This window comes from Thermobia domestica, chromosome 11 (assembly GCF_964235325.1).
Source record: "Thermobia domestica chromosome 11, izTheDome1.hap1.1, whole genome shotgun sequence".
Classification (NCBI taxonomy): domain Eukaryota; kingdom Metazoa; phylum Arthropoda; class Insecta; order Zygentoma; family Lepismatidae; genus Thermobia; species Thermobia domestica.
Window position 1 is genome coordinate 231,410,377 of NC_137464.1, and position 27,294 is coordinate 231,437,670.

The 27,294-nt window shown below is 35.9% G+C and overlaps 1 protein-coding gene across 5 annotated transcripts; it reads right to left on the bottom strand.

Moving 5' to 3' along the window:
* On the bottom strand, window positions 1–26,977 carry LOC145664808 (uncharacterized). Of its 5 annotated transcripts, none has more exons than XM_081731779.1 (3): window positions 26,780–26,977; window positions 12,890–13,291; window positions 1–4,743 (listed from the first exon to the last, which is right to left on the bottom strand). In XM_081731779.1, the coding sequence occupies exons 2-3, from the start codon at window positions 13,171–13,173 to the stop codon at window positions 4,686–4,688; spliced, it is 342 nt and encodes a 113-aa protein (XP_081587905.1). In that variant the 5' UTR covers window positions 13,174–13,291; window positions 26,780–26,977; the 3' UTR covers window positions 1–4,685. The 5 variants fall into 5 exon arrangements, with proteins under 5 accessions (XP_081587905.1, XP_081587901.1, XP_081587902.1 ...); XM_081731775.1 differs by lacking the exon at window positions 1–4,743 and adding an exon at window positions 5,740–8,189; XM_081731776.1 differs by lacking the exons at window positions 1–4,743; window positions 26,780–26,977 and adding exons at window positions 5,740–8,189; window positions 26,603–26,770.
* Between the last annotated feature and the right edge of the window lie 317 nt (window positions 26,978–27,294).

The window sequence follows — 27,294 nt, forward strand, 5'->3', positions numbered from 1 at the left end:
CGCACCGTCCACAGGATATTGCGTAATGAGCTGCAACTACGCAAAATCGTATCGCTGTGGGTACCGCATGCACTGACGGAAGTTCAAAGGTGGATTTGCTATGCAATATGCTCCGACCACTTTTCACGCTGGCAACAGGACGGCGATCAATTCTTGCCACGAATAATCGCCATCGATGAATTTTGGGCCATGGCATACGAACCAGAACTGAAACGTCAGTCCGCAGAGTGGTGACATGCTGGATCACCAAGGAGGCAGAAGTTCCGTCAGGATCCTTCCCCAGTCAAATTGATGGTGATCCGTTTGACGTCAGGGGTGTCATTGTTTGTCACTTTGTTCCACATGGCAGAACAGTGACCGCACAGTACTACAGGGACTTCCTGGTGCGACAGGTACGGCGTGGCATTCGGAAGAAACGTCCGGATCTTGTGGACAGTGCAATAATCCTGCACGACAATGCAAAACCACAAAAAGCAGAGTGTGTATACAGGTACTGCAACATTGGGGATGGGAAAAATTGGAGCACTCACCGTACTCTTCTGACATATCGCGCTGTGATTTTGATCTCATTCGAAAGGTTAAGGAACCACTATGTGGTAGGCGGTTTGCAACACGCGAGGACATTGCTAATGCTGTGCGCGAACAGGTGACCCGATTCACACATGGTGCGGCAAATGATGAAGCGGATGGTATTCAACGTCTCCCACATCGTTGGCAGCGTGTGGTGTAAGTAGCAAGGAACTACTTTGAGCGTCTTTAGGCCCAGATTTGTCATGTCAACTGTATGCGTACTGTGTTGTCATTCTTTTGCGCCGTGAAGGTCATATTGCCCTGTATACTACCGTAATAATTTAGTGTGTTACGATATGTCAGTGGTATTCATTGTCCACACATGTAGTAAACACCTTGTCCTTTCGTCTGTATATGTCAGATTTACCAACCGGACTGGTATCTTCAAGAAAAAAAATAGTTGCCATGACTTTTGCCCCAACCCTCGTATGGGTTTCAAAACAACACCGACAACGTTTGGGAAGTGATTCCTGACACCAAGTTGAAAAGTATAGACCAACTTGGGTGCACAAATGCTTCCTTTAGGAGCTATAGGCTGCCGAAAACATGAAAAAATTAACTTCAAAGGTCCATAGCTCCAAAACTATGGGACTTACCGTAGGTGAGGTGAGGTGATTTTAGTTTAGCGCCCCGTTCAGCAGCGAGGCTATATGAGATGTGGACCTACTGATTAAAGTGGAATCCGAACCACATGAGCTCCCGCCGGGAATAAAACCCAGGTCTCCCACGCCAAAGGCGCGTACGCTAACCGCTTAGCCACGAGGGACCTACCGTAGTCAGGTTAAGATTTCACTTAGGAACTAATATGTGTACTATCCAAAAATACATGTTTCAGAATCCTAAGGTACACATGCAATAATTTTTATAGAGGCTGTTTGGGTACTGGCATATAATTTGAAGTACTCACCAACTACCTCTATAAAAATTGGTGCGTAAGTACCGCAGGATTCTCAAACATGGGTATTTGAATAGGGCACATACTAGTTCCTAAATAAAGTTTTGACCCGACTATCGTAGATCCCATAGTATTGGAGCTGTGGACCTTCAAAGTTCATTTCTTCATGTTTCCGGCAGCCTATTACTCCGACAGGAAACATTTGCGCACCCAGGTTGGTCTATACTTTTCATCTTATCCTGGTGTCAGAAATCGCCTGCCAAACGGTGTCGGTGTTGTTTTGAAACATCCTATATACTATTATTACATATATGGATTGTTAAGATTCACCAATGTACTTGTTATACATTTAATTTTACGTTTACGAATTATTTTGCAATATTCTTCAACAGAGTAAAAGCATTGTTCTATCAAGTACCTTTTAAATTTGATTCTAAAGCTGTTTACAGAGACCTGACTTTTATACATGATGAAAGTAGTTTGTACAATAGAGTACCTTTGTAACTGATTTATTGCATATGTTTGTTCTGTGTGTGCACAAATGAATGTCTTCTTTACTTCTTGTGTTGTATCTGTAAGTATCTTTGTTAACAATAAATTCATTACTATATTTTTCATATATATTAATATTTCGAACAAATGCGTTGAGAGAAAAGTTATTATTTCAAGTTCCTTGAAACTATTTCTGCAAGGAGAATTCATTTCTACTCCTGGTAGTATCCGTACCTTTTTCTTCTGTAGCCTAAAGATGACAAGACTTTTAAGTGTACTTCCTAGATCAAGCCATATTTTATTATAAAATGAGAATTCGAGTAACATATACATTTAGCTGCTTTTACATTATTTTTGTGGTTTACACACCTAAGTGCGTAACGTAATTTACTTAACTTACTTCTTACATGTTCTGTATCTGGTTTTTCAGTTGAATTTATTAGATTTTTAACTCCGAGAAAGATACCACTTTCTACATATTTAACTGTTTTATCTGCATTAATAATTAGGTCATTTTTATTCAGCCAACTTGAAGGTTCGTTGATTATCGTTTGGGAATTTGAAGTTAATTTGCTCTTATGTTTCCCACTAAATATTATATTTATATCATCTGCACATAGTCACACATGAATTATTAGTACTTTCTAAAAGACCATTCACATAAAGAAGAGAACTGGCCCTAGAATTGATCCTTGTGGTACTCCCCAATAATAATTTCTTCACTTCATACATTTTTATTATTATTAATTATCCCTGTGATTTCAATTACTTGCTTCTGATTTTTAAGATATGATGAAAACTATTTATTTGCTAGGCCTCTAATACCTAACAGCTAAGTTTTTCTAGCATTGTATTATGATTTAGTAAATTAAAGGCTTTTGTTAGGTCGAGGAATATGCCTATACATAATTCTTTTTCATCCAGCAACTTTCTTCAGATTTCAAGAAAACGAAAATTGCTGTCTCAGTGGATTTACCTTTTAAGAAATCATGTTTTATGTTGGATAAAATAGAACATTTATAAATGAAATCCATTATCCGATTGAACATTATTTTTTCCAGAATTTTACCTGTGATGCGTAGCAATGATATCAGTCTATACTTTTCTATTTCATTGCATTTATCTGTTTTGTGTAACGGTTTAATTTTAGCAATTTTTAGTTCATCAGGAAATATTCTTCTGACGAGTGAAATATTTGAGAGAGAACGGTTTAACTAAATGTTTGTAACAACTTTTTATCAAATTGTTAGATATTTGATGAGTAACAGCCAAATGTGAATTTTTCATTTGTTTTATTATGATGATTATTTCACTCTCTCTTACTGGTTTTAAGAACATAGATTTATTATATTTTTTGAGTTCCATTAAGTTAGTTTTACCAGTTCCTTTGTTTTTAATAATGGTTAGTCCTACATTTGGGAAATATTTATTAAATGATGTTGTTATGTCCTTTGGATTTGTCATGTTTACGCCCTCAAATTATGCTACTTATATGGGTACTATGCGTTTGCATGTTGAGCTCTTCTTTAATTATTTTCCACATTGCCTTTGTTTCATTGTGTGATTGAAGAATCTTCCTTCTCTTATAATTTTGTTTCGCTATATTCAACATTTTTAATAATCAGTTTTGTGTTGCCTGTAATTGAATTCATTCATTTTAGTAGGGTAACGCTTCCTAGTTTTATTTAGTTGTATACTTAATATCTTTGATTTTAAGATTTGAATTGTAATCCATTTTATTTTTTCTGTTTTGATGAACATTTTTTATTGGAAATGCTATTTCAAAACTATGCCTTGTAGTATCATATATTTTCTCATATACGTCATTCACGTCGGTTAGCTCATAAATATTACCTTTCAGTTTAACGTTCCTCAGTTACGCTGGCTGGGCTAAATGAGACGGTGATGATGATAAATGAATGAAATGGTGGAATGAAGAAAGTGGGGAAAATGGGAGAACCCCGAGAAAACCTATTTACACGGTGTTGGGATCGAACCCCTTGGAGCAGAGGTGAGATGGCTAGTTACAGTCTGACATTCGATTAGTGCCCACGAATGGTCAGAAATACTGCATTTTCTTCCTGTTATAAACAAAATAAACTTGAATTAAATCAATTTAAAAAAAAAATCATTCGATTTAAACTATTTTATGTCAATCATGGCTTAGCTAGGAGTTCATTCTACTCTATCGTGTAAATTTTATTTTATTTTCAATTCAGATATGTTCGTTATGGACAGTTGTTGCCAATCGTGACATCATTCTCAATGAGACTGTAGAGTATTATCGTTATCTCACAAGATTTCAGTAGGAACTATATTTATGAGAAAACACCCACACCTACACACACATATATATGGCTTCTCAGCTGTGCAAACGCATATGTTGTATTATAGGACCGAGTGCAGTGACAAGGCTTAATATCGCAGTGGAATACCGGAAAAAATAATAACACTATACATGTTTACTTCACCTATCTGTGATGTTGCAATGGTTAGAAAGATAGTATATTTGAAGCCATAGTGAGTGATGAAAAAGATCTTCCTGGCAGTTTGAGAAATACGAAGTGCTACATTCTTATCTTTAGAGATGTAAAAGATGTCGGCAACTATAAGTATTTCCATGACCTTCAGATGACCTCAGGAACTTCTTCACTTGGTATCGTCAGCGAAAACAGAACTTCTATACTTGCAACTTATTTCTGCTGGGATTTCAATATGAAGCATAGTATTATGTGGTGAATTTAAAACGGAAGTACACCGCAGCGAAAGTATAGTGCAGCATAAAACTAGAAGAAATAGAATATGTATCAGTGAGCTCACAAACTATGAACAGTGTAAACAATTTCTTTATATAATACGTAGAGTGATTAAAATATAACTCTTTACTGATAGCTCTATATGGCGTAAATTGACACTGCCTTAACGCAATATTTAGTGAGGTATTGGATAATGAATTGTGATATCATATTTAATCCTGTATATCTTCTAATGCCAGTAATACCAGAATCTAGGACTTATTCTGTGTTACTAGTCTGTTGATAGGAATATACAGAAACACCAAGTATTCTAAGGAAAGCATTTTTCAGTGTAACAGCTGTGGGTACTTGATATTGATTGTATTTTAGTCTGTAAGTCAATTTATCTATATCAAGTTAGTAATGGGTCAATTTCACTGTAAATCCTGAGCCTATGTTAGTCATAGAAAATTGAAATAATATGCAAATTTGATTTCACTTATGATGTCATGCTGCTTTTCTGTCTTTGCCGGAGAGCTTTTATACTCTTAGCCTGAAGATTATAGGACCTCAAGCGTTTCATGGAATTTCATAAGAATTAGTGAGCTCTATCCAAATACCCGTGTTCCATAATCCCCTGGTATTTCAATTACTATTTAAATGGACATCTCCGTACCAATCTTATTTTATACGTCACCATGTGCGTGGGTCTCCTTGTGGTTCTCCCGTTTCCTCCGACTTCATTTCACTATTTTGCACTATCATTTCCTTTAGCATAGAAGACATAACCATGGGACGTAACACTGAGAGATTTCAATTCAATTCGCAACGTCGGTATCGGGGATTGTGAAATATATATATATATATATATATATATATATACATATATATATATATATATATATATATATATATATATATATATATATATATATATATATATATATATATGTATTACATACAGGAATAACGGAAGTCTCATTGTTTTTTATAGACGCAATTCCTCCGTAAACATACCTGGTGATTGATCCACCAATATTAGATACGTGAAACCACTTGTTTTTAATGAGCTTTGGTGCGTGTATTTTCCGTACATAATTTAGTTCGAAATTTTCTTTCTCTGGGGCTTCACAAAATATTTGACCTGGTATTTTATAAGCTGATTCTTTTCCTTCAAAGTACTGTTTTCCTTTCCCTCTACTGAATTGTCTCTTCAGAGTTCACATTAAAGTCGAAGCTAGATCAGTGTGTTAATAGCTTCTTCACGGAAAAAGAAATTGAATATGGGAGCAAGCTGCTTAGAACAGTCTATATTTGTTTTAAGTGTAATAGACAAGATGAATAGAAATGATTTTGACTGTCTGTCCACCATTTTATCATAACACAACTATCAATCTGGCAGAGTTCTTTGTTTTCCCTCGGTAAATGTCAATATTTACATAATTATATATAACATTGTGAAGAACCCTTCATTACACGTTACGAAATATTTCAGAAACTAAAATATCTGCGGCATACTGTTTAGTCAGTTAAAATACTGTTCCGTGTTGTTGGTCGAAGAATGCTCTTCTTTCTGAGTTTTATATTCAATTATGCAAAATTAAAAAGAATGTTTTGAGTTGAGTTGATTTTGGTTTAGCGTCCCTTTCAGCAGCGAGGCTATATGAGACGTGGACCTACTGATTAACGTGGAATCCGAATTACATGAGCTCCTGCCGGGAATCGAACCCGGGTCTCCTACGCCAAAGGCGCGTGCGCTAACCGCTTAGCCACGAAGGAGCTCAAGAATGTTTTGAATTTATCACACACAATTGACAGAATTTAGCATTATGTAAAGCTGTGATTTCCTTTTCAAGTACTATTATACTACGTACATCTCACATGACTTCCTTTTTACTTTCTTATTTTCCTTTACCCTTCTCTTACATTACACATGGTTCACACTTGCCTTATCCATGCTTTCTTCCATTTCAAACTAGCATACAAACTTCCATCCGATTACAGTAACTATAATCCAGTCAAATTTTCCTTTCCAACCTTTTTCCAGATATTAAAACCTGATTTAGCACTCATTTGATCTACACAAAAACGTGTAAACATACGGAATTTCTTTGTACATATACCTAAAACTACATTTTTGACTGATTTCCCTGCCTTTCAACTTTCTTACATTCCATCACTATTCTAGGCCTCAGACGTTGGTTTAATATGATTTTGAACTGAATGTATTTGAAAAATTCTGACACTTTCTAGTTATATACCAATTTAAGTTAAAGTAGGTTCATTGAACTCAGACTTTTCAGTTAAAAAGTTGATATAATTAGTTCATAGTTGGAATTGTATTTCAACAAAAGAATTAATCCATTATGTTTTTTCGCATTCTCAAAGAATATTGTCATGAAAAAACTCAGTGGCTGCTACACAACATATTTTAATTAAATTACGATTTTTTAGTGAAACAGAAATTCACACAACATTGCTACAACAAATGTAATTTACTTATTATCTATCTGTTTAAAAATCTGTCCCTGACTGCATTCATTATATTACTGAAAGCGTTAGAATAGAGCAGATACACTCATGACTATGGTTTTATCTGTATATAATAAACGTTTTCTAAAAGAATTTCCTCTTAAAATTTCTAGCTAGTATGTGTTAAAGAATGCTTTTTTAAATTAGACTTTTGAATGAAACTCTTTCCACACTTTTGACACGTGTGTGACCTCTCTCCTGTATGTGTTAATATGTGCTTTTTCAAATGGCATTTCTGAGTGAATTCTTTTGCACAAATCTGACATGAGTGTGGCCGCACACCTGTATGAGTTAGAGAATGTCTCCTTAAATAAGGTTTAAGACTGAACGTCTTGCCACAGTCCTGGCATATATGCGGTCTTTGACCAGAATGTACTAGTGTATGTTTGTTGAAAACAGACTTATGACTAAACGACTTCGCACACTGCCTGCATGTGTATGGTCTGTCCCTTCTGTGTGTTAATACATGTTCCCTCAAATGAGATTTTTGGGCAAATGTCTTACCGCACTCCTTACATGTGTGTGGTCTCTCACCTGTGTGTGTTAACATGTGAATTTTCAAAAGAGATTTCAGAGTAAACGTTTTTCCACACTCTTTACATAGATGTGGTTTCTCGCCTGTATGTGTTAATGTATGCTTTCTCAAAATAGATTTTTGAGTGAACGTTTTGCCACATTCATCGCATATATAAGGTCTCTCACCCGTATGTATTACTTTGTGTTCTCTCAAAGTAGATTTTTGAGTAAAAGTTTTACCACAATCTTGGCACTTATTTGGTTTCTCACCAGTATGAATTAAAGTATGTTCTTTGAAATTGCATTTCTGAGTGAACGTCTTGCCACAATACTGACACAAATATGAGAACTCCTTGTTATTTGCTACTGTACTGTCTCTGAAATTAGATTTGGTAAAGAACCTCTTAACAGCAATTTCGTCAGATCGACCGCGAGATGGAATGCCAGTCCTGAAAATAGTGTTTAGATAGAGCAGCACATGATTTCGGGAAGCAATGACAAGAACTATTATAAGTGAAAGTGTCTTTGAAAAAATAACTGAAAACTTTTAGTTCGGGTGCAAAAAGCTCCAAAGTAATTTCGATAGACCGTGATTCCCATTGTAGAGACAGCACTGAAAGTATGCGGACACATTATTTTGAGGATGACAAAGCGTAATTTTAATGCTATTTGCATATCCACTGAGCCTATTGTCATGGCTCTGAAGATGGAAAATACCGACAATCTTCAGCAATGCACTGATGCTATCTTTCCACTAGGTTTAGCAAATGGAAGAGTATACGACAGTGTATGAATACAAGTACCTCTTGAAGATATCGCTGACAATCGTGTATTCAGATGGACATTACGCAAGTCTCCAAAGTCCCGTACCCCAACGAAAAGACATGATATTATTTAACATTGAGCTCAACAAGCAGCAAAAGACGATAGCTGATTATGTCGGTAAGACATTGCACATGCAGTGTGAAACGCATTAAGAAACGTTTCCTCTCGCAACAACAGCATACATAATCTGAATTTACGGGTTTGCAAAAGGAAAAGTGACACTTTGTGAAAGGATCGTTAAACATTCGTAATTGCTTGAGGAATTTTTATACAAAGCAACAATGATCAAAGGCAATCCCAACAATATACACAATTTGAATAGTTAGTATAAAGGTAATCTGTATGACACTACAATAAATACGTTTCAGAGGAATCTTGCTTTATCTTGAAATATTGAAAACATTTTCATTGTTTCATTACGCTGATTGTTACTGGCCACTGTCAGGATAGATACTTGTGAAATAAGTTTCTATTTAAACCTAATAACTTGCACTGGAGTCTTCGTCGTTGATCAGACGATTAGATTCCTTGTTGCATGAAGTTCCGAGTTTGAATCTCGGCGGGAGAGCATCGAATGATCGAAAGTGGTTGTTTCCACTTTAAAATATGTCTCGGCATTTATAGCCTTGTACGGGCTAAGGATTAAATGCTAGGACGAAGCCGGATCTTGAGTTGACTTTGATTTTAACGATTCTTTCAGCAGTGAGGCTATATAAGACGGGACATACTGATTAACGGAGAATCCGAACCACATGAGCTCCCTCCGGTATTCGGTCCCAGATCTCCCGTGCCCGAAGCCAAATCTACGCCTAAGGCTTACGCTGACAATATAGCAACGAGCTCCACACACACGTGAGAACATATAGCATGCTACCTAGGTACGAATGATAGAACTACTAGATGGTGTAACACCCTTATAAGATGTTTACTGCCCTAAAGATGACACTGCCTACATGTACATTTTCCAACTCGTTAGATTGGATGCTATAGGGCTATTCAATAGTTTCCACTTCCAGTGGACTTAATTCCAATACTGTATCTAAATGTGGTAAAAGGACCTATTATATTAAAGAAAATAAAATACCAGTAGGAAACTCATCGAGACAATTACTGTTGCCACAGTCAAGAAACCCAGCAACCGCTTAAGATGTAGACAACATAGTTACTACTCCGTACTCCAATATGAATTTATGCTAGGGATGGGGTTCTCAAATATTTTGTGTAGTGAAAATAACATTTTTACATTTAATTCGTGAGTAAAACATTTTATTTGTCTCCACAACAAGGACTGGATTTAGTTTATTTCTATTCGCAGTCTTGTTTTCTTTCCGCGTCATTACATAAAATTCGCGAGTATATATTTATAAAGAATATTACACTCAGAATACACCAAGTATCACTAGTTTACTTCACTAGAAAATTCAAACTAACAATGACAAAATCGAAAGTCAACGTTTCTTGCTCTAAAGCTGTCACTTGCCCCACGGCGAAGTCACAGTTCTATTGCGTTTTCTCTTCTAAAGGGACGTCGGAATAGGTAGAAATAGAATCATGTAAGAAAGCTGAAGTATTCGCTTCTCTCAGGTTGTGCGTTACGCAATATCTAGAAAGCAAATATTACATATTCCTGTAAGAGAATATGTAATTTTTGACAAAAAATATAAAAGAAAATATGAAAACAGAAATTATCCCTGAACTTTTCATAAACGCTTTATCTTACTCTTTCTTAGTAGCAGCAGTAGTTTGGTTACTATTATATATTATGCATATGATAAATAGGTTTTGATTCAATAACAGCAGCCACACAAAGATGAATATAAAACAGTATAAAATTGATTAATTATTTGCATTTTAAAGATCTATGTGTCAATTTTATGTGTATAATGCATTATTTAAAAAACAAGAAAGGAAGAAATAGACGTTATTAATTTCCCAAATTTGTATCCTTACTTTAAATAAGACAAAAAATCTTAGAATATATTATTAGGAAAGTACCGTGAGACGTACAGAGAAAGTCTAGCACTAATCCGAAGAGTAACCCATGCGAAACAATTTCAGGTCAGTACGGCAGAAATTTCGCTTTAGGTAAAGAAAATGATGATCCTTTAGATCTCAACTTCAAGAGAAAATTTCATATGTTATTCCCTTCTCATTACCTATTCCGCTTTATCGTGAAAAATTATCGGTAATCTTCACCAGTGTTGTACAAACTTTTCCTTGGTTGATCATTGAATACTTCTTACTTTACGTGTAAACAGTAAAAAAACGTACCCTTACAGGCAGGTCTAATGTACACGGGCTGTGAAAGTAAACGCTCGTATACTTTCTACAGAGGAGGGCATGCAGTTAGAATCATGCTCCGGTCGCCATTCCTTAACCAGGTTGCCCTAAGTACTCATTTTACTAAGACTGTGTTAACTTTACAACCGCATTGTTACGCGAGTAGGATAACCGGGAACCCCTATTTACTATGCTACAGCAGCATTTCACTTGACATGAGGCCACTTAAAAAAAGAATAATATAAACGTCTGCTTATATTCAACACCCAATATTGCAACTTGAAGAGTTAATATATTTCTATTCTTTATCAACATGTATCTTACCAGTAATTTTTGTATGTAGATATAAAAATGATTTCTAAGGAATTGTTTCACAAGCATTAAGTAATTAAATTTTATGTATTATTATTTTACTATATTCTGTTTCAAATAAATCATCTAAAGACTATTTCAAGCGAAACAAAATTAAATTGCTAGTGCACACATTTTATACATTTTCTGGATGCAACTAGAAAATTATCATATTTCGTATCGTCGACTCGGAAATGCGTTGTGAATCACTGTTGGTTTACGGTCTACTTTTTGACAAACATAATTCTATACATTGAGATTAAATTAGAAAGTTCTGTAATGAACTACAATGTTTCCACCCAGCCTTCAAATATGACACAATTTTAGACACAATACTTACTACTTACGACAAAAATATTTGCTAGTTACATTTATTAATATCTTTTTATACCTGCAGCATCATATCTCTCTTCTGTCTTTGAAACTTAATCTACTCATTGGCATAAGTTAAAATAATGTCACTTGAAAGTAAACTTCTTTGGACAATCCTGTAATGTTTTTCGACATCTAGTACGCCTTCTAGAAAAAATACAAGTCCTCCCAAAAGGGGTAAAATGTACTTGGAGTGATGACTTGCGCTTTAAATAAGCACTCTGCTCACTCAAACTGGTTGATATAGTGTCAAAAATATCGAAGTGGGAACAAAGGTGTTACTGCAAGTTCGCTCACAACTTCCGGCTATTTTGCACGAAAAAGTCGACTCATCGCCTTCTCGCGGACAAACAGAAACCTTGAGAAACATGCTCTAATACATCCGTATAGTAACTACTACATTCCCTCTACATTATCCGTGTTAATAAACAAATCATCTTGTCTACCTATCCCTACAGTAAACAGAAAGGCGATAATAGATTGAGTCTGTTAAAACATTAGACAATTTGCATATTAAGACTATTTTAGTGTATTAAGACTAGACAATTTGCATATTCACTATTTTCAGCTCTGCTCATGGCAAAATATATTATGCGTGAAACCCAACAGAGAGAGATTTTGTTACCTAACGGAAGTCGGAGTAACTATAATAAATATACATAATTAGGTGCAGTTTTTCTATACGAATCTATAGATTGTAAAATGTACAGAAAAATTCGGGCAACTCTTTAATGTGCCCACTTCATGTCGAGAACAGAACTCAAAAAATCCTTGCGGGGCTTCTAAATCCGTTCCTACTACAAGTAGTAGTAGTACTACTACTACTTGTATCATGGATACGTATAGTAAAACTGCACACACTTAATAATAAAAAGGAAGCTTGCATTCCAGGATAAAGAGAAAAATTTACAAATGAAGTTCATGCATAAGAGTTATCTGGAAGATGTAATGCCCATATAAAGTAACTCTAGGAACAAAGAGCAAATTCTTCAATGTAACTCTTTGAATACAGTAGAAAATAACCTATAATATATAAATTAAAAATGCATTTAACAGATTGGAATTCATATTCTCTAGAAATTGATTGTAACAAGGAGAGTAAGCATATTGAACACAACCACTTGTGGTATTGCAATACTTCTATAAGTTTGTAAGGATGCTAAATTTGCTACTAAGACCTGGAGCAATCCTCTATATGAGAAAGAAAATTTTTAATTCTTTTCATGCAGTATTATAAACTTAAAAGTAAAATTAGTACTGAAGATATCAAAGTGCCTGATTTAACAATACAGATTATTAAAAGATATAAATAAAGTATTACCTTTGAAGTACATTAGTACCACCCATTATGTCTTTTTTTCTCTTCTTTGGGGATATTTCAGATGATTCCCCATATAACTCATCACCATCTTCTACTTTTATACTCGCTTTATCATGAGAATCGGTTAAGTGCGTGATGTTCATTTCAGATTTGTTAGTTTCTGTCAGCGTGATATTATTGGATTCCATTGGTTCCTCAATTAGGCTGTCAGTACATTCAATTTTAATGAAAATTTTAGATTCCGTAGAGCACGCATCATATTGCGTTTCATATTTTTCCGCCATTATAACATCATTTAATAAATCATCAATAATTTAGTGAATTGTTTACAATGTGTTCCAACATATTTCATCGAACTAGCAGCCGCAAAAATTCCATTTTAGCTTCATTACTTACAAGAACCTAAAAGGAAATGTTATATACAAAACACTAAATAGTCACAAGCTTATCTAAAAGAAATTTGAAATATATAACTTGCAATCTTTTGAAATAATAAAGTAATGAATCCTATTGTATTAACTGCTGATATTTATTATTTACTTTTAGATAAAGCTCCCATGTAACTCCTAAACTCAAACTCGCACAAATGGTACAAACAGAAACATGATATACACTTTTAGGCAATAATTGGCATATAACGGGTTAAACTAAAAATCTGCACAAAATGTGAGGTAAGATAAAAGCAACCAGACAACAAATGGAAACTGTTTTAACGTTTATTTACAGTATATACATAGCAGAAAAGAAAATGCTAATGACACATTGCAAATGGTCCGTGATCAGTTACCAGGGTTGGCAAAAACCATGGTTTTTATTTTAAAAAAAAAAACGTTTTTTTTTGGGTTTAAACCAGGTTTTTATGGTTTAAATAATTTGCTCTATATATTCATATCATATATGGACAGAAATAAGTTTGTTTCGCCTTGATGTTATTATGCAACAACCGGGTTATGCTGGAAGGGGTCACATAAGCTTAAAGCGGAATAAAAACCGCTTTTCGAGTTACATCCGAGAGAAATTGTCCTCCATTTGAACTCAGAACCAGGACTAATTGGCCACAAATGTGATACGTCTGCCGACTCACTCACGAAGGAATCCTGATAAAAAAAAAATACGTTGTACTGATCTTTACATGCTTCTCAATATAACTGTCAAGAGTCATTTCAGAAGGACAAAAAGATAAACAGTTGCACAAGTGAAACCATTACACAGAATTACATATGAACAATTTCAAAGTATACTGAGTACAGAAGAACTAATTTAGTTCAAGTTACTTAACAACGACTTTTGTTGGTCCAAATTAAAGAAATACACCGTCTTAATCTGCATATGAATAAGAAAAGTGAATAAAGATACGAATTATTTCAGTCCACTTTGGCTCAGACTCATTTATACATAAATAGATACCAAAGATACTTATTTCACTAAATACCTCTCGTAGGGTCTGTATGACCCCCCCCCCCCCACACACAAAAAGTACGGCATTTTTTATGTATTTTATCAATAGTAAACATTGAAACGAAACGATATTTAGAATTTTTCTTTGATTGCAATTACATAATAATAACAACTACAAAAAATCACAAAATAAACATTTATAAACTTATATAAAAAAAAGTTGCTTTTGTAGTATAATCTTTTTGAGTAATGAATGGGGAATTTAGGTCTGTATATAATATGAATAATATACGGGAGTGAAACATGATAACCCACAAATGTGTGTTCATCAAGATTTTACAAACACTTACACTTTTACGAACATTTTTTTGTTTTTTGGTTTAAACCAGCCAACCCTGTCAGTTACAGTCCGCAAACGTGTTGGAATAGACGCACAGGTTGTTTGGACGCCAGTTGGGCCGATTTCTCTTAAACATTTGCGTATTCTAGTTTGAAGGTGCTGAACAGTTTCTGCCTTCCAATTATGTTTGTACACCTTGTCACTCAATTGTCCCAAAAAATCTTCGATTGGGCGGCACTGGCGCAAGTTAGTTGGATTTTTGGTTTTGGGCACAAAAGGGATGTTTTGGGACATGAGGTACTCCTGAGCCTTTCTCGCATAATAAGAGCTGCCTTTGTCAGGCCAGAAAATAAAATTGTCAGAATGATACTTTCGTATAAAGGGAACTAAGATCTTTTGAAGACATTGCTTCACGTACACATCTTGATTGATTGCTAACCCACTAAACTTGAAATAAGGCTGCGACACACCTTTGTCCGATACAACTAAATAAAGGATCATTTTGCTTTCAAATTTCTCCTTGCCTTTATATTTTATATTAGAAGGAGTGTGTTGCTTGTCAGAGGAATAATAAATGTCATTTCCGGGCATTCGGGATTTAGAAAGGCTAAAGTAACTTTCATCATACAAAACAAACGATTTTCCTTTGTAATTTCTGACCATCCATCGACAATTTGATTTTACAGCTTTTATTTGTCTTTCTGTGTAAGATGGAGGCTTTTACTTTTTGCATGCTTTGATTCCCATTCATTTAAATGTTTTAGATAAGTATTGTTGTGAACACTTAAATGTTTTTGCTGCGTCGTTCTGACTAATGTTGTCCTTATTGTCGAACATCTTTTTTAGTCTTTGTTTATCTTTATTCGTTATAATTGCTGCCTTTCGACCACTTCCTGCTTTTCTTTCTATTGTTCCGGATTTAAGTATCGCATAAATTGTTCTTTTTGTCACACCTTCAGCAGCAAAGTGTTTCACACAATATGATTTCCCCAATTCGTGATGTTTTTCGTGGAGGACTTCTTCCTTTTCGTGCACGGAGGACTTCTTCCTTTGACGCCATTTTCTACCAGTTACCACGCATCTAAAAGAAAGCAAACATATTGTGAATTAGACAAAGAGTGCACTATCAACATATCAAAGAATAGCGATGACTGTGTCAATAGGTTTTATTTTATGACTCCGCACATTTTGTGCAGATTTTTAGTTGTAACCCGTTATACGTATTTCACACCCTCTCTACTGATCTAGCGGTTACAAGGGATCCTGGTGGGAGAGCAATGATCGAATTAGGATGGTACGGATTCCACCTTCAACTGTAGGTTCACATCTCACGTAGCCTCGTTGCTCAAAAGGGATACTAAACTTCAATAAGTAAAGTAATGTGTATCTACTTTAGTTGATTTTCGTGAACACTGTTTTCACACCTTCATACACTCCAGCCGCGAGATTTAGTGTATCGTACTGGGTATAAACACATATAGGATACACGTGATAAATTGGCAATAGCTCCATATTTTATTTCACATGTTCCTTAGTAACTTTGAAATCTATTTTTCTATAGTTATGCTTTAATGTTAATATTTTCAGATATAATTGCTAAATGCTGATAACAATCATGTTGAACGAATGTGATTTTGGAAAAACTAATTTACTGACTGTACGCAGACAACTACTGAGGAAATTGCGGACTTCAATAAGATTCCTTTATGTAAGTCTGAAACATGAAGAAGGCTCACACCAGCAAGGAAAAGGCATAAGGTACTCAAGGGTCGCACAAATCCGCATCTCGTGCACATACTCATGGATCCCGGATAATCAGTGAGCTCGAAACCAAGAGAACTGAACATGTAGGATGCAAATGTTCACAAGATTGTTCGCTGATATTATATACAGATCGCATGTTCTCGTAATACGATTTTTGACGCAGCAGGAAAGAAAAGACGCTTTGAGAAAGCAAAGAAACTGGTAATACATTTGAAAATTCCAGAAAAAGTTAAACTCTGATTTTTTCCTGCGATCTCTCAGAAAGAAAATGATAGCATTTAAGAGAGAACAACATATTTTATTCTAAATAGGGAACCTATTAAAGCTTAAGTTGGAAACTATGATATCCACGGATTAAAAAAGTTAATTGAATTGTGATCAAGACTTGTCACCGTGGAGGCAGAAAACTTCTAGGCAAGTGTCAACCAATCGTGTTCTTAAGTGATAAAAAAAGGAATCGGTCCTACAAAATAAGAAACAGCTGCGTGGAACAAATATGTATATAGAACAAGATTAGTCATATGTAATGCGAGATGAAAGGAAAAGTCTTCGATATTATATGTCACAAGCTAGCAATCAAGGAAAACTTTCCTATATAAGTTACCGCTATTTATAAATTGACGGGAGAAAATATACTTTCAGAAATGTTACAAAAAGAAGAAAGACAACGTGTTGAAAGTAAAATACCAAATGCGACCGCACCCCCTACTGTAAACAACACCGTAATTGGGCATTAAGCCTGTTGTGTTGTATATTAAATAAATAAATAAATAACTTGTACATCGAATTAGTCATTGTTCAGACAATGGATATACAGATGTTGATCAGAAAAATGGAAACACCTGTAGTTGGCAACACGTCAGATGTATGGGTTGGCAGTGGTGTCATGGCGCCGCAGCGCCGGACCGCTGGTAGTTGTGTGTTAGGTCGGTCTCCATTCTACGTCAGGCGCAGTGGAACAACAGTGTGCAGTGGATGCAGCAGACGGAGGTAGCGTAAAATGAGACAACTCTCAGATTTTCAAAGAGGGCAAATTGTTGGTGCGCCGTTATGTGGAGTGAGTGTGACGGTAGTGGCTACTGTGTTAGGTGTGTCGCGTGGGACAGTGTCGAAGGTGATGACGGCCTACACAACACACGGGAAAACCACATCGGGGAAGCGGAACAGCTGGCCGAAGAAAATCATAAGGGACAGGTCACGCCGGGTATTAAAGCGAATTGTCACGCAGAACCGTCGTGCCACTGCGGAGCAAGTGATGGAGGAACTCAATCAGCACTTCCCCCACCCTGTTTGGACAATGAGAGTCCGCCGCGAATTACATGACATGAACTTACGGGATCGTGTTGCACGGGCCAAACCGCTCATCAGGGACCATAACGCTTTCGCACGCCGCAAATGGTGCCGCGACCATGCAACTTGGACCATTGAGGACTGGAAACGTGTCATATGGTCGGATGAGTCATCCTTCACCCTATTCCCAACCACGGGCCGTGTTTATGTGTGGAGAACGCCCAAAGAAGCTTATGATCTGCAGTGTCTCCGTCCAACTGTGAAACATGGCGGCGGCTCGGTGATGCTGTGGACCGCCATATCATGGTTTTCATTGGGTCCTGTGGTCACACTTAGCGGACGTATCACTGCCAACGATTATGTCGCAATTTTAGGAGACCACTTGCAACCTACGGTCCGGATGTTGTTTCCGAACAATGACGCCATCTTCCAGGATGATAATGCACCCATTCACACTGCTGGCGTTGTTGCAGCGTGGTTTGAGGAACATCGGGATGAAGTTCAACACCTCGCCTGGTTCGCCCAATCCCCAGATCTCAACATAATTGAACATTTGTGGTCCGTCTTGGAAACACGACTCCGGCGACGATTTCCACCTCCATCTTCTCTCACAGAACTGGCCGATGCCCTGCACGAGGAATGGTGTAAAATTCCACTTGCTACCATTTACGACCTCTATGCGTCCATCCCACGTCGCATCAAGGTTGTTCTGAAGGCGAAAGGTGGCCGACACCATATTAATCTGGTAAGTTGCAAATTCGTTCAGGTGTTTCCATTTTTCTGATCACCATCTGTATTTTTTAACAATTTGAAAATAACTATGTTTATGTATTTACATACAAGAATAAATCCCTATAAGCTTATAACACACATTTCTAGCATATTTTACTTTAGCGCGAGGGAAATTATGGGAAAACATGAAAAGTAGATCATGATGTTTGGGAGCGCGTACTGTAGTCTGATGGGTCTTCTGTGATCTTATTCAAAAAGGGCCATGTTTTGGTTTCACTCTCGCCCAATAGTAGGGATATATATACCGTAAATTATAGCTCCTGCTCGATATCCATTTTTTTTTTTTTTTTACATTTCCTCCAATTTCAAATTCGTAGATTCGAAAATGAATGTTACCAAATTTTCCTCCTGCTCCTTCTCCTTATCGCCATCCTAATTTAATCATCAAGGTTATTAACATCAGGTCTAAGATATTCGAGGTGGCAGATAGACGCAGAATACCATGCTGCCATATATGTGGCATTTACTGATTTATATGTGACATCTTGCAGTGCGCCTATTTTAATGGTGAATAGCATCTGATAATTCTCGAGCTTTAGTAGTGATGAGATCAAACCGGTGTCAAATTAGGTCGAGATATATCCGGTATGACTAGCGGATGAAGGAAATGCACAGCATCTACTTTGTGCTCCTGATTTAAAATTGTGTGTCCCGTTCAGTGTTCTTTCTCCAGCGGGTGTGAATCCTGAAAAGCAAAATTATCCATACCTTACTTAACAAATACAGGCATATTTGCCACCGGTTTCTTCTGCTCTATAAAAAAACCTGTAACAATTCTTTTGCAGTTTTACCGTTTCACTATACGAGATTCCTGGATAGTATTGATGTATCAAAACAACTAAATCCTCGTTCCTCTTCTCAGTGAATGCCTAAAGACAAGTAAGAAAAAGAAGAGTGTAAAAATTCAAAGCCACTGTCTGTTGTACACTGATGCGACATTTGCCTGTCACTCCAATGGCTGTGAATAATAAACTGACAGACTGGATTAATCTATTTCTCCTACTCATAAATTCGCATCTTAGCATTTTATTTGCAGTTCCTCCAATAAGCTAGTTGACAAAGCTGTAACCTTCACCGGACAACTAAAATTGCTGAAGTCATATTAAAATTTAATTTTGTTCTTACTTTTATCTCCAACCGAACACTGCTTCCGATACACAATGAATGTTTTCATTATCATGCTGTGTTTCACTCAATTCTGAAAGATTTTTCCACTAGATGTTTCAGCAGGCTTGCTCACTTTTTCATTCGATGCGATTTTACAAACTCCATATCTAGAATGTCTTTTGTTGATTACCTCTGAAATATTTCTCGTATTCCTCCGCGGAATTAGTGCTAGTATCCTCCTCAAGTAATTGGATATACTACTCATTGATCAAATATATTGATCACTTACTTTTGCACGTAAGATGAAATATGTAATTATTAACTAATAGGAAAAAGTGGAAGTTACTTAAAATCTCCCTGCTCATAATATAGGAAAAAAAATATGTTGTAATGGAGTATGTATTGTGTGCAGCATTTTCTTTAAGAATGATTTCAATAGTACTCCATATTTTATATACACACAAACTGGTTTCATCGATAGCGAGAGTAACCAGTAACTTAACCCGTGTCTTCAGGAAATAATATTTAAAAAGAATGGAAAATGAGGGACAGAATAAGAGTTTTACTGCTTAAGTACTCTGTAAATAAAGAGTGCATATATGGGCACAAGAAAAAATTATAAGACTGAAAGTCCACATGCATGAAGAGATCGAAAATTGCAAAAACAAAAACAATTTCTAAGCTTTGAGGAGATATTTTGACTAAAAGCTTTAAAATAAATTTAAATTATTCTATACATATATTCACAGTAATAATGGCTTAACGCTAACATTATTTGAACTTCATGAATTAAACCTAATGAAGAGGACCGCTCACACCACAGAGCTAGCGAGTATGCTACGCGTAGCTGTATTCCATCATTTGGATTAGGTTTCACAGGAATGATCCAGATATAACTTATTCAACCCTACCATAACCTACTATACGCCAAATTAGTCTACATTTCAATCTGTCCATATGTGAACCCTACTGTGGAATATTGGCCTATCGTTTCATTCATTACGCCCTCCTCCTTAAGCTTCGTACAATAAGGTGAGAGTTTGCTCGTAAAAGAAAGAGAAAATTGTGCAAAATGGTCTCACAAGGAAATATCGATGTCCAGTATGGCTAATTAAAATTTCAAAGGAAGCATACGGCTAAGTAAATGCTTTGGTAATGCATAGATCTTTTGGTTCAATATTAAAAGGTGTTAGCAAGACCTTCCTAATTTTATAGTGCATATTTGTTACTCGAAATTGAGGAATACTGAAAAAAGACATACGCTATTTTAGAGTAGGAAAAAATTGTAATACAAAGAATAATTGCCTAAACAAACAACAAAACCTGACAAAAGAAAACCAAATAGTAGTGCTACAATTTCGGCAATGTATCGTAGCCTTCATCAGACACATTATAATCTAAATGCTACAGCCTACATATCAGAAAATGAAAGGTAATTTTTAAGACCCACTGAGTTCCTTCCTTATAATTTGAAAGCTTTTAATTCGATATATGTACCAATTCTTAACAATTTTTTTTTTCTTTTTGCAAGGTTCACGCTTATTATTAGAGACTTGTTGTCCCTCTATAGATGTCTCAACATAACTGTGTTCTCTTTTCTGCTAAATCAGAAATCTTTCTCTACAAACCATGAACATTCAGTAATTCACTTCGCCTAATTTCATTGTCTTCTTTTGCGTTCCAGACTTTCGACACCTTTCCAGTCTATTTTGTGTCTTGTTTCACATGCTTATACACAGTGGTGCTATTCTAATTTTTTTTTTAATCGGTTCTGTAATATACTATATATATGTACACAATTAGTGTCCCACCAGGAAGACACCATATTGTGAGGAATTATAGTATAGATCATGATTAGTAATCGAGATATTGATGAAAAGACCACTCTATTTTGTACAAATTGTTTCGAAGACGTTTATCTCTGAACTAATGAAAATATCGGAGTAAGGCTAATAAAAATCACATTAAATAGAACAACAGCAAGGGTATTAATCCAAGGAGAAATATCAACAAGATTTGGAATTAAAACAGCAGTAAGGCAAAGAGATGCTTTCTCTGCATTAATTTTCAACCTAGTACTTCAGGGCGTTGTTGGAGAAATAACAGGACAGAGTAACATTTTAAATAAATCAGTGCAACTATCAGCATATGCTGATGACATACTAGGCAGAACAATACAGTGAAACCTGTCTGTTTACCACCATCGGTTCCATTAAAAAGTGGCCAACTTACAGAAAATGTGTGATTGGTATATTTTTAGAATAGGATTTACAGTATTATTTGATTGTAAAATTTTAATAAGCAATAGCTACTTTTAAATAATGTATATAGAATAATCATAACAATACACACTACTAGAAAAAATGCTACAGTATATTTAATATATGTACCTTTTTCTTCCTGAAAACTAGCCTGGCACATTGAATTATTCGGATGGAAAATACAATCACAGAAACAACCATAAAATCGAAACATATGCACGCAGTTTACTTATTGAAATTGGTATTGTAGCACACTGAGTTATTCAGATTGAAAACAAGAAGAGCAAAATTATAAATTCAAAAATTTATATGCAGTTTATATGTTTTCTTTTCTGCAGACACAAATATTTTCTGTAGATACCTTTCGACATGGTGATTCATTCTAGACGTATATCTTTTATTCTTTTTGGCACATATGCACATTCTAATTTTGTAATAACTACCTCTTGTTAATGAGCTACAAGTGTTTGCCTTGGAGCGAAAAATGTTTTGAGAAAATCTTATGGGAATTCATATCTCAAAACCTTCGCTACCTTTCGACAAGCAGTCAAGTGCCAATAAATAACAATTGAGATAGTTAGCTTTAACCTTGAGGATTTTCCGGAATTACTAAAGCTCCCCACGGATGAAAGAAGCCGATATTGCTAATGGTTTTACTAAAAAAGACAGAATAAACAAATACGTACAACCATTTTCAGAATTCCTATACATGATCTTTTTTTTATTCGCATTTTCTTTCACAAACCCTTTTTCAGGGTAGTATTCTGGCCATTGACCTCCAAGAACAAATCGTGGGAATCTATGCTTCTCTGTCTCCAGTAACATTTGGCTTTCATTCGGGAATACGAAAGAGTTAAGAAAAATAACAAAACGTACTCGCGTGGCCAAGATACGCAGGTAAATTTATCATTATCAACATAGGATAAACATTGCTTCAAGACGACCAACTTACAGAGTAATAAGTAACGAATGCCTTATGAGAAAATGCAGGTTCAAGACGAACCAGGCCAAGATAAGCAGGTGGCCAAGTTGACAGGTTTTACTGTATAAAGCTTAAAAGAAACATTTCAACAATTGGACCAACTATTACGAATCAAGGAATTCCAAATTAATGAAGAAAAAATTAAATATATGAGAATTTCCGGTACAGAAAAATACGCCCAAGAAAAAGTATTAAATAAATATAGCTTCGAGAGTGTCAAAATCTAATTAAACGACTTAGGATACTTAATAAAGAGTGACCCTGATGTAATGAAAACTGTAAGACACACGATACAGGCTGGTAACATGTTATTACAATTACAAAAACTTCAGAACCAAAATCCTACCTAGGGAAACAAAAGTGAGAACATATAAAACTTTAACAAGACGGGTACTGACCTATGTGTGCGAAGCGTGGAAATTCACATGCAGATTTGCAGAGAAGCTATTAACATTTGAAAAGAAATTTTTAAAAAACTTTCGGGCCAATTAAGAATGATGATACCTATAGAAAAAAATACAATCATGAAATAGATCACTAGTCAACAATGAAAACATAGTACGCATAGCAAATTGAAACAGAATCAGGCGGATAGGGAATGTCATACCAATGAACGTAACGAGAATGCCAAACCAAATGATCAGCCAAATTATAATCGGAGGGAAGAGATCGAGAGAATGACCCAGAAGAAAATGTGTAGAAACGTCAAGGAAGACCTTCGTGTTATGGGTATTCGGAGATGGGAAGACAGAGGAAGAAACAGGATCCAATGGCAATGCGTTTTCAAGGATGTTGTAGCCCACAATAGCAGTGTAGCGCAAAAGAAGAACCAAAATATCGGAGTAACTAAACAAAAGGCAGGTAGCACACGTAATAGGCATTAAGGCATTAGAGACGTATCATTCATTACCCTTCCGGACCTTAAATCAGGAAAAGATCCCAGAATTGATATTCAAATTTCTGCCTGCCCATTGAATTGAAACAATTCAAAGTTGCTTGTTTTTACAACAATGCAAGCGAGCGGTATAAGTACAGATGTGTTTTCAGAAATTTGTTTCGCTTCTTTCTTTTACTCTTAGCTACGTCATACGTTTGTATTTATGTCTGAGTATAACAAACGGTTCTGAGAATTCGAAATATTTTAACAACTAGTTCTAGCGAGCTGAATAGCACCAATGTTTAAACAATGCGTTATTATCCCTCTTCAATCTAACATAGTTCTTGTGATGTTTAATATTTTACTCCAACTTCTTTGTTTCTCCTATGTAATTCATTTCGCATTTTTTGCACTAATTCTATATACTACCCTTCTTCACTTTTTTGAATTTCAGTTCCTTCTTTTTCTCTCTCTCTCTCTTCCTTTTCAACAATCTAATGAATGTCCTTACAACACCTTTGTTAAATAGCTTCTTCGTGACTTCTGTCTTTCCTTTCTATTCAAAACAATCTTGTCTTTTCTCATTTTTGTCACTCCTATTCCGTTTTTTCTCTCCCCTTCCTTACTTTCTTTCTTCAACTTTGCATTACTGTATTTGCTCTGCACTAATAAACTATGGACTTTTTCTAAGTCTTTCTTGTGTTACTTGATTTCACAATTGAATTTTGTAACTAATCAAACTTTACGTCTCACACGTACAACAAGTTACAACTATGAAATGCAAAATATGCTCTTTATTACGTAGTATTCCATGAGAAACACAGGATGAAGTGAAGTGCTATGTGAAGGAAGTGTGTAGTTATCGTGCGAAACTATACCAAAGGTAAGGCATACGTTTTCATGTCATACAAAATGTTTCAACAGCATCCCGTTTACGCGATACTCACCGTCCATAACGCGACCGCTCCCTACGGGCAGCCCCTGTTGAGATTTACACGTGCAGCCCCTGCCATGACTTTGTTATATACCACTCGTGCTTTTTAATTGCGACATGCCCTAATTAGGCTTGTGCTTTTACGTTGGTGTGTGTTTTATAATCAGCCCTCTTAAAGTTAATCTGTACTCACTAATGCAATTTCTGCCTTAAGAACACTTTCTAAGGCAATAAGGGTTAATTTCACACTACGAGAAATTAATAGTGTATTAAATTAAAATATTACTTAGAAAAGCCAATTACAGCTGTAGTAGCCTGCAATTTATACGAAGTATTTAACACTGCAGTGGTCGCGCGTTCTACTATTGTAGAACAGGTGTTTTATTTTTAAAATCCTGAGCAGTTGGCAACTTGCTTGATCTTGAGCTGTTATGTACCTTTCTCCAACAACCCTTTCTACATTCCAGTCTAATTTCAGCCCTTATTCTTGCACCTGCTTCGATTTGTTACATGATTTCATTAGTGTTCTACTATTGTAGATCGCGCGACTATTGGCGTACTGGTTTGTTTCGTATTAGTGACTTATTTCGTTTTACATTTTCCCGTTATTTTTGTGTAATACGTGCTTGTATATATTTTAAATGTCAGAACATAACACAGTGGTGCCCACCCCCCCTCATGTCTATGACGCACCCCCCCTCAATTGTCTATCCGTAGGTGTTCTTCCATGAAAAAAACCTTTTCGATTAATTTTTACCCCCCCCTCAAACATATTTATATAGATTTTTAACCCCCCCCAAATATTTCAATGACGCAGTTTGCGTCATAGCCCCCCCTTGTGGGCACCCCTGCATAACAGAGAACAAATGCTTCTTTGGTTAGAGGCGAAAAGTGACTGTGAAAGTGTACTTGGGATAAAAGACATGCAGGAGCTCAGGGAACATTTTGTTGAATGCACAGTTGAGTGCATTCATACCGAAAATGTACCAGACTTTATACCGGAAGAAGAAGAAAGCATTCCAGTACAAGCCAGTGTTGAAGTCACGGGTCCTGCTACACTACCTTCTCTCGACATACGTGCGTTTTATATCGGTATAGGGATAGTTAAAACCTCCTCGCTGGTATGTAGATCTCATAACGCCAAGAAACTCACGAACTCCCAATTTGAATATAATACCAGCTTTTCGTAGGCTTCGTCCACAAGGCATTATTTTCATGCCTAATTGGTGATGAACGTACTTGGTGTTAATGCTCCTAATATATTTAGAGCAAATAAGAACGATAGGAATGTAAGACGCAAAAATTTTCTGCAGGATCTAACATTTGAGTTGATAAAACCAGCGAATAGCCAACGTTTAGCCGAAACAGCTTCGACACAGAGGAAGACTTCTGCTTGGCTTCAGCGTACGTGTTCCTTTACCACAAGACAGAGCTTTAGGGGTAGGAAAATGTTCCCTTCGTGGCCATTTTCGCAACAAGTCAACAAGAAAAAAAAACTTGTGCAAAAAGCCAGAGACGGGTATGCCCAGACAACCAGAAAAGCGTGTGTGACAATTGCTTGGAGTAGACAATCATTCAGAAAGAGTACATCAAATCATTCTACCTGTATGATTTATCATAGAGGTTTTTGCTGTTATTTCAATACTTATACCTAAACATTTATTAGATTTTTTGTTCGAAATTGTTAATATGTTAAATAAGATTATATTTTATAATGTTTATTTTTGTCAATTTTCTTGTATTAATCAAGTATTTTAAAACCTGTATAATAATATAACTAACATACCCAAGACCGAATATTGCTAAAAGTCATAAGACTAGGGAAAGATACTGATGTACTACAATAGTAGAACGCGCGACCACTCTCGTTACGGTAAAGGGCGCGACCAACGCAGTGTTAACGCCTACAAGCGTGAATCCAATACCGTAAGTCGTATTACTGAGGTAAGGTTAAGGTAGAGTACTCACACTATTTTCTGCTGTAGAGTTTTATTCCTTGTGAATCTTTCGTATATACTGCATGAACAAATACGTGATTATGACTGCTTAAGCACAAAGGTCAAGAAAGTAGACTGTAAATAAATTATTGAATTACTAATGACAGAACACACAACAGAAACTGACACAAAATCTCTGTGCTCTTACCAAACACTTTGGAACATAACATGAACCTTCTTCCAGAAATTATGATTTTAAAAGTAATTATTCAAAGCGGCTCATTCTGTACAAGCCTTCGCATGAAACCGTTCCTTAATGATACAAAATATGGAAAGACCGAACGTCGGCTAACTTATCAACAAATCACAAGAATATTTCTTTAAAGTAAGAAGGTTATCTCTATCTCTCTCTCTCTCTCCAATGTTTTGATGCTCCAGGTACACGTCTGCTGAGCAATACAGACGGTAAAATGGGGATCTTTACTAATAGAGATGAATGGTCCAGGATGAATTCGGGAACAAAATAAGTAAACACAATCGAAATAATCACTTCCTGTGGAACACTAACTATGTCGAAGATACTATATATTACAAGCTACTACGAAGAACAAGAGCACTGCACTGTTGATCACTTTGACACCATTACAAGTCGTAGTTGTCAACTATGTAATATTGTAGCAGGTGATAAAGAACGAGGTGGGTTTTGTTAGCTAGTAAGAAAGA

Bases quoted from the DNA above. Each gene is read 5' to 3' on its own strand.
- LOC145664808 (XM_081731775.1), bottom strand. From the start codon at position 13,173: ATGGCGGAAAAATATGAAACGCAATATGATGCGTGCTCTACGGAATCT. The intron at 8,190-12,889 runs GTAATACTTTAT...CACTATTTTCAG, and splicing joins GGTACTAATGTACTTCAAAG to GACTGGCATTCCATCTCGCG.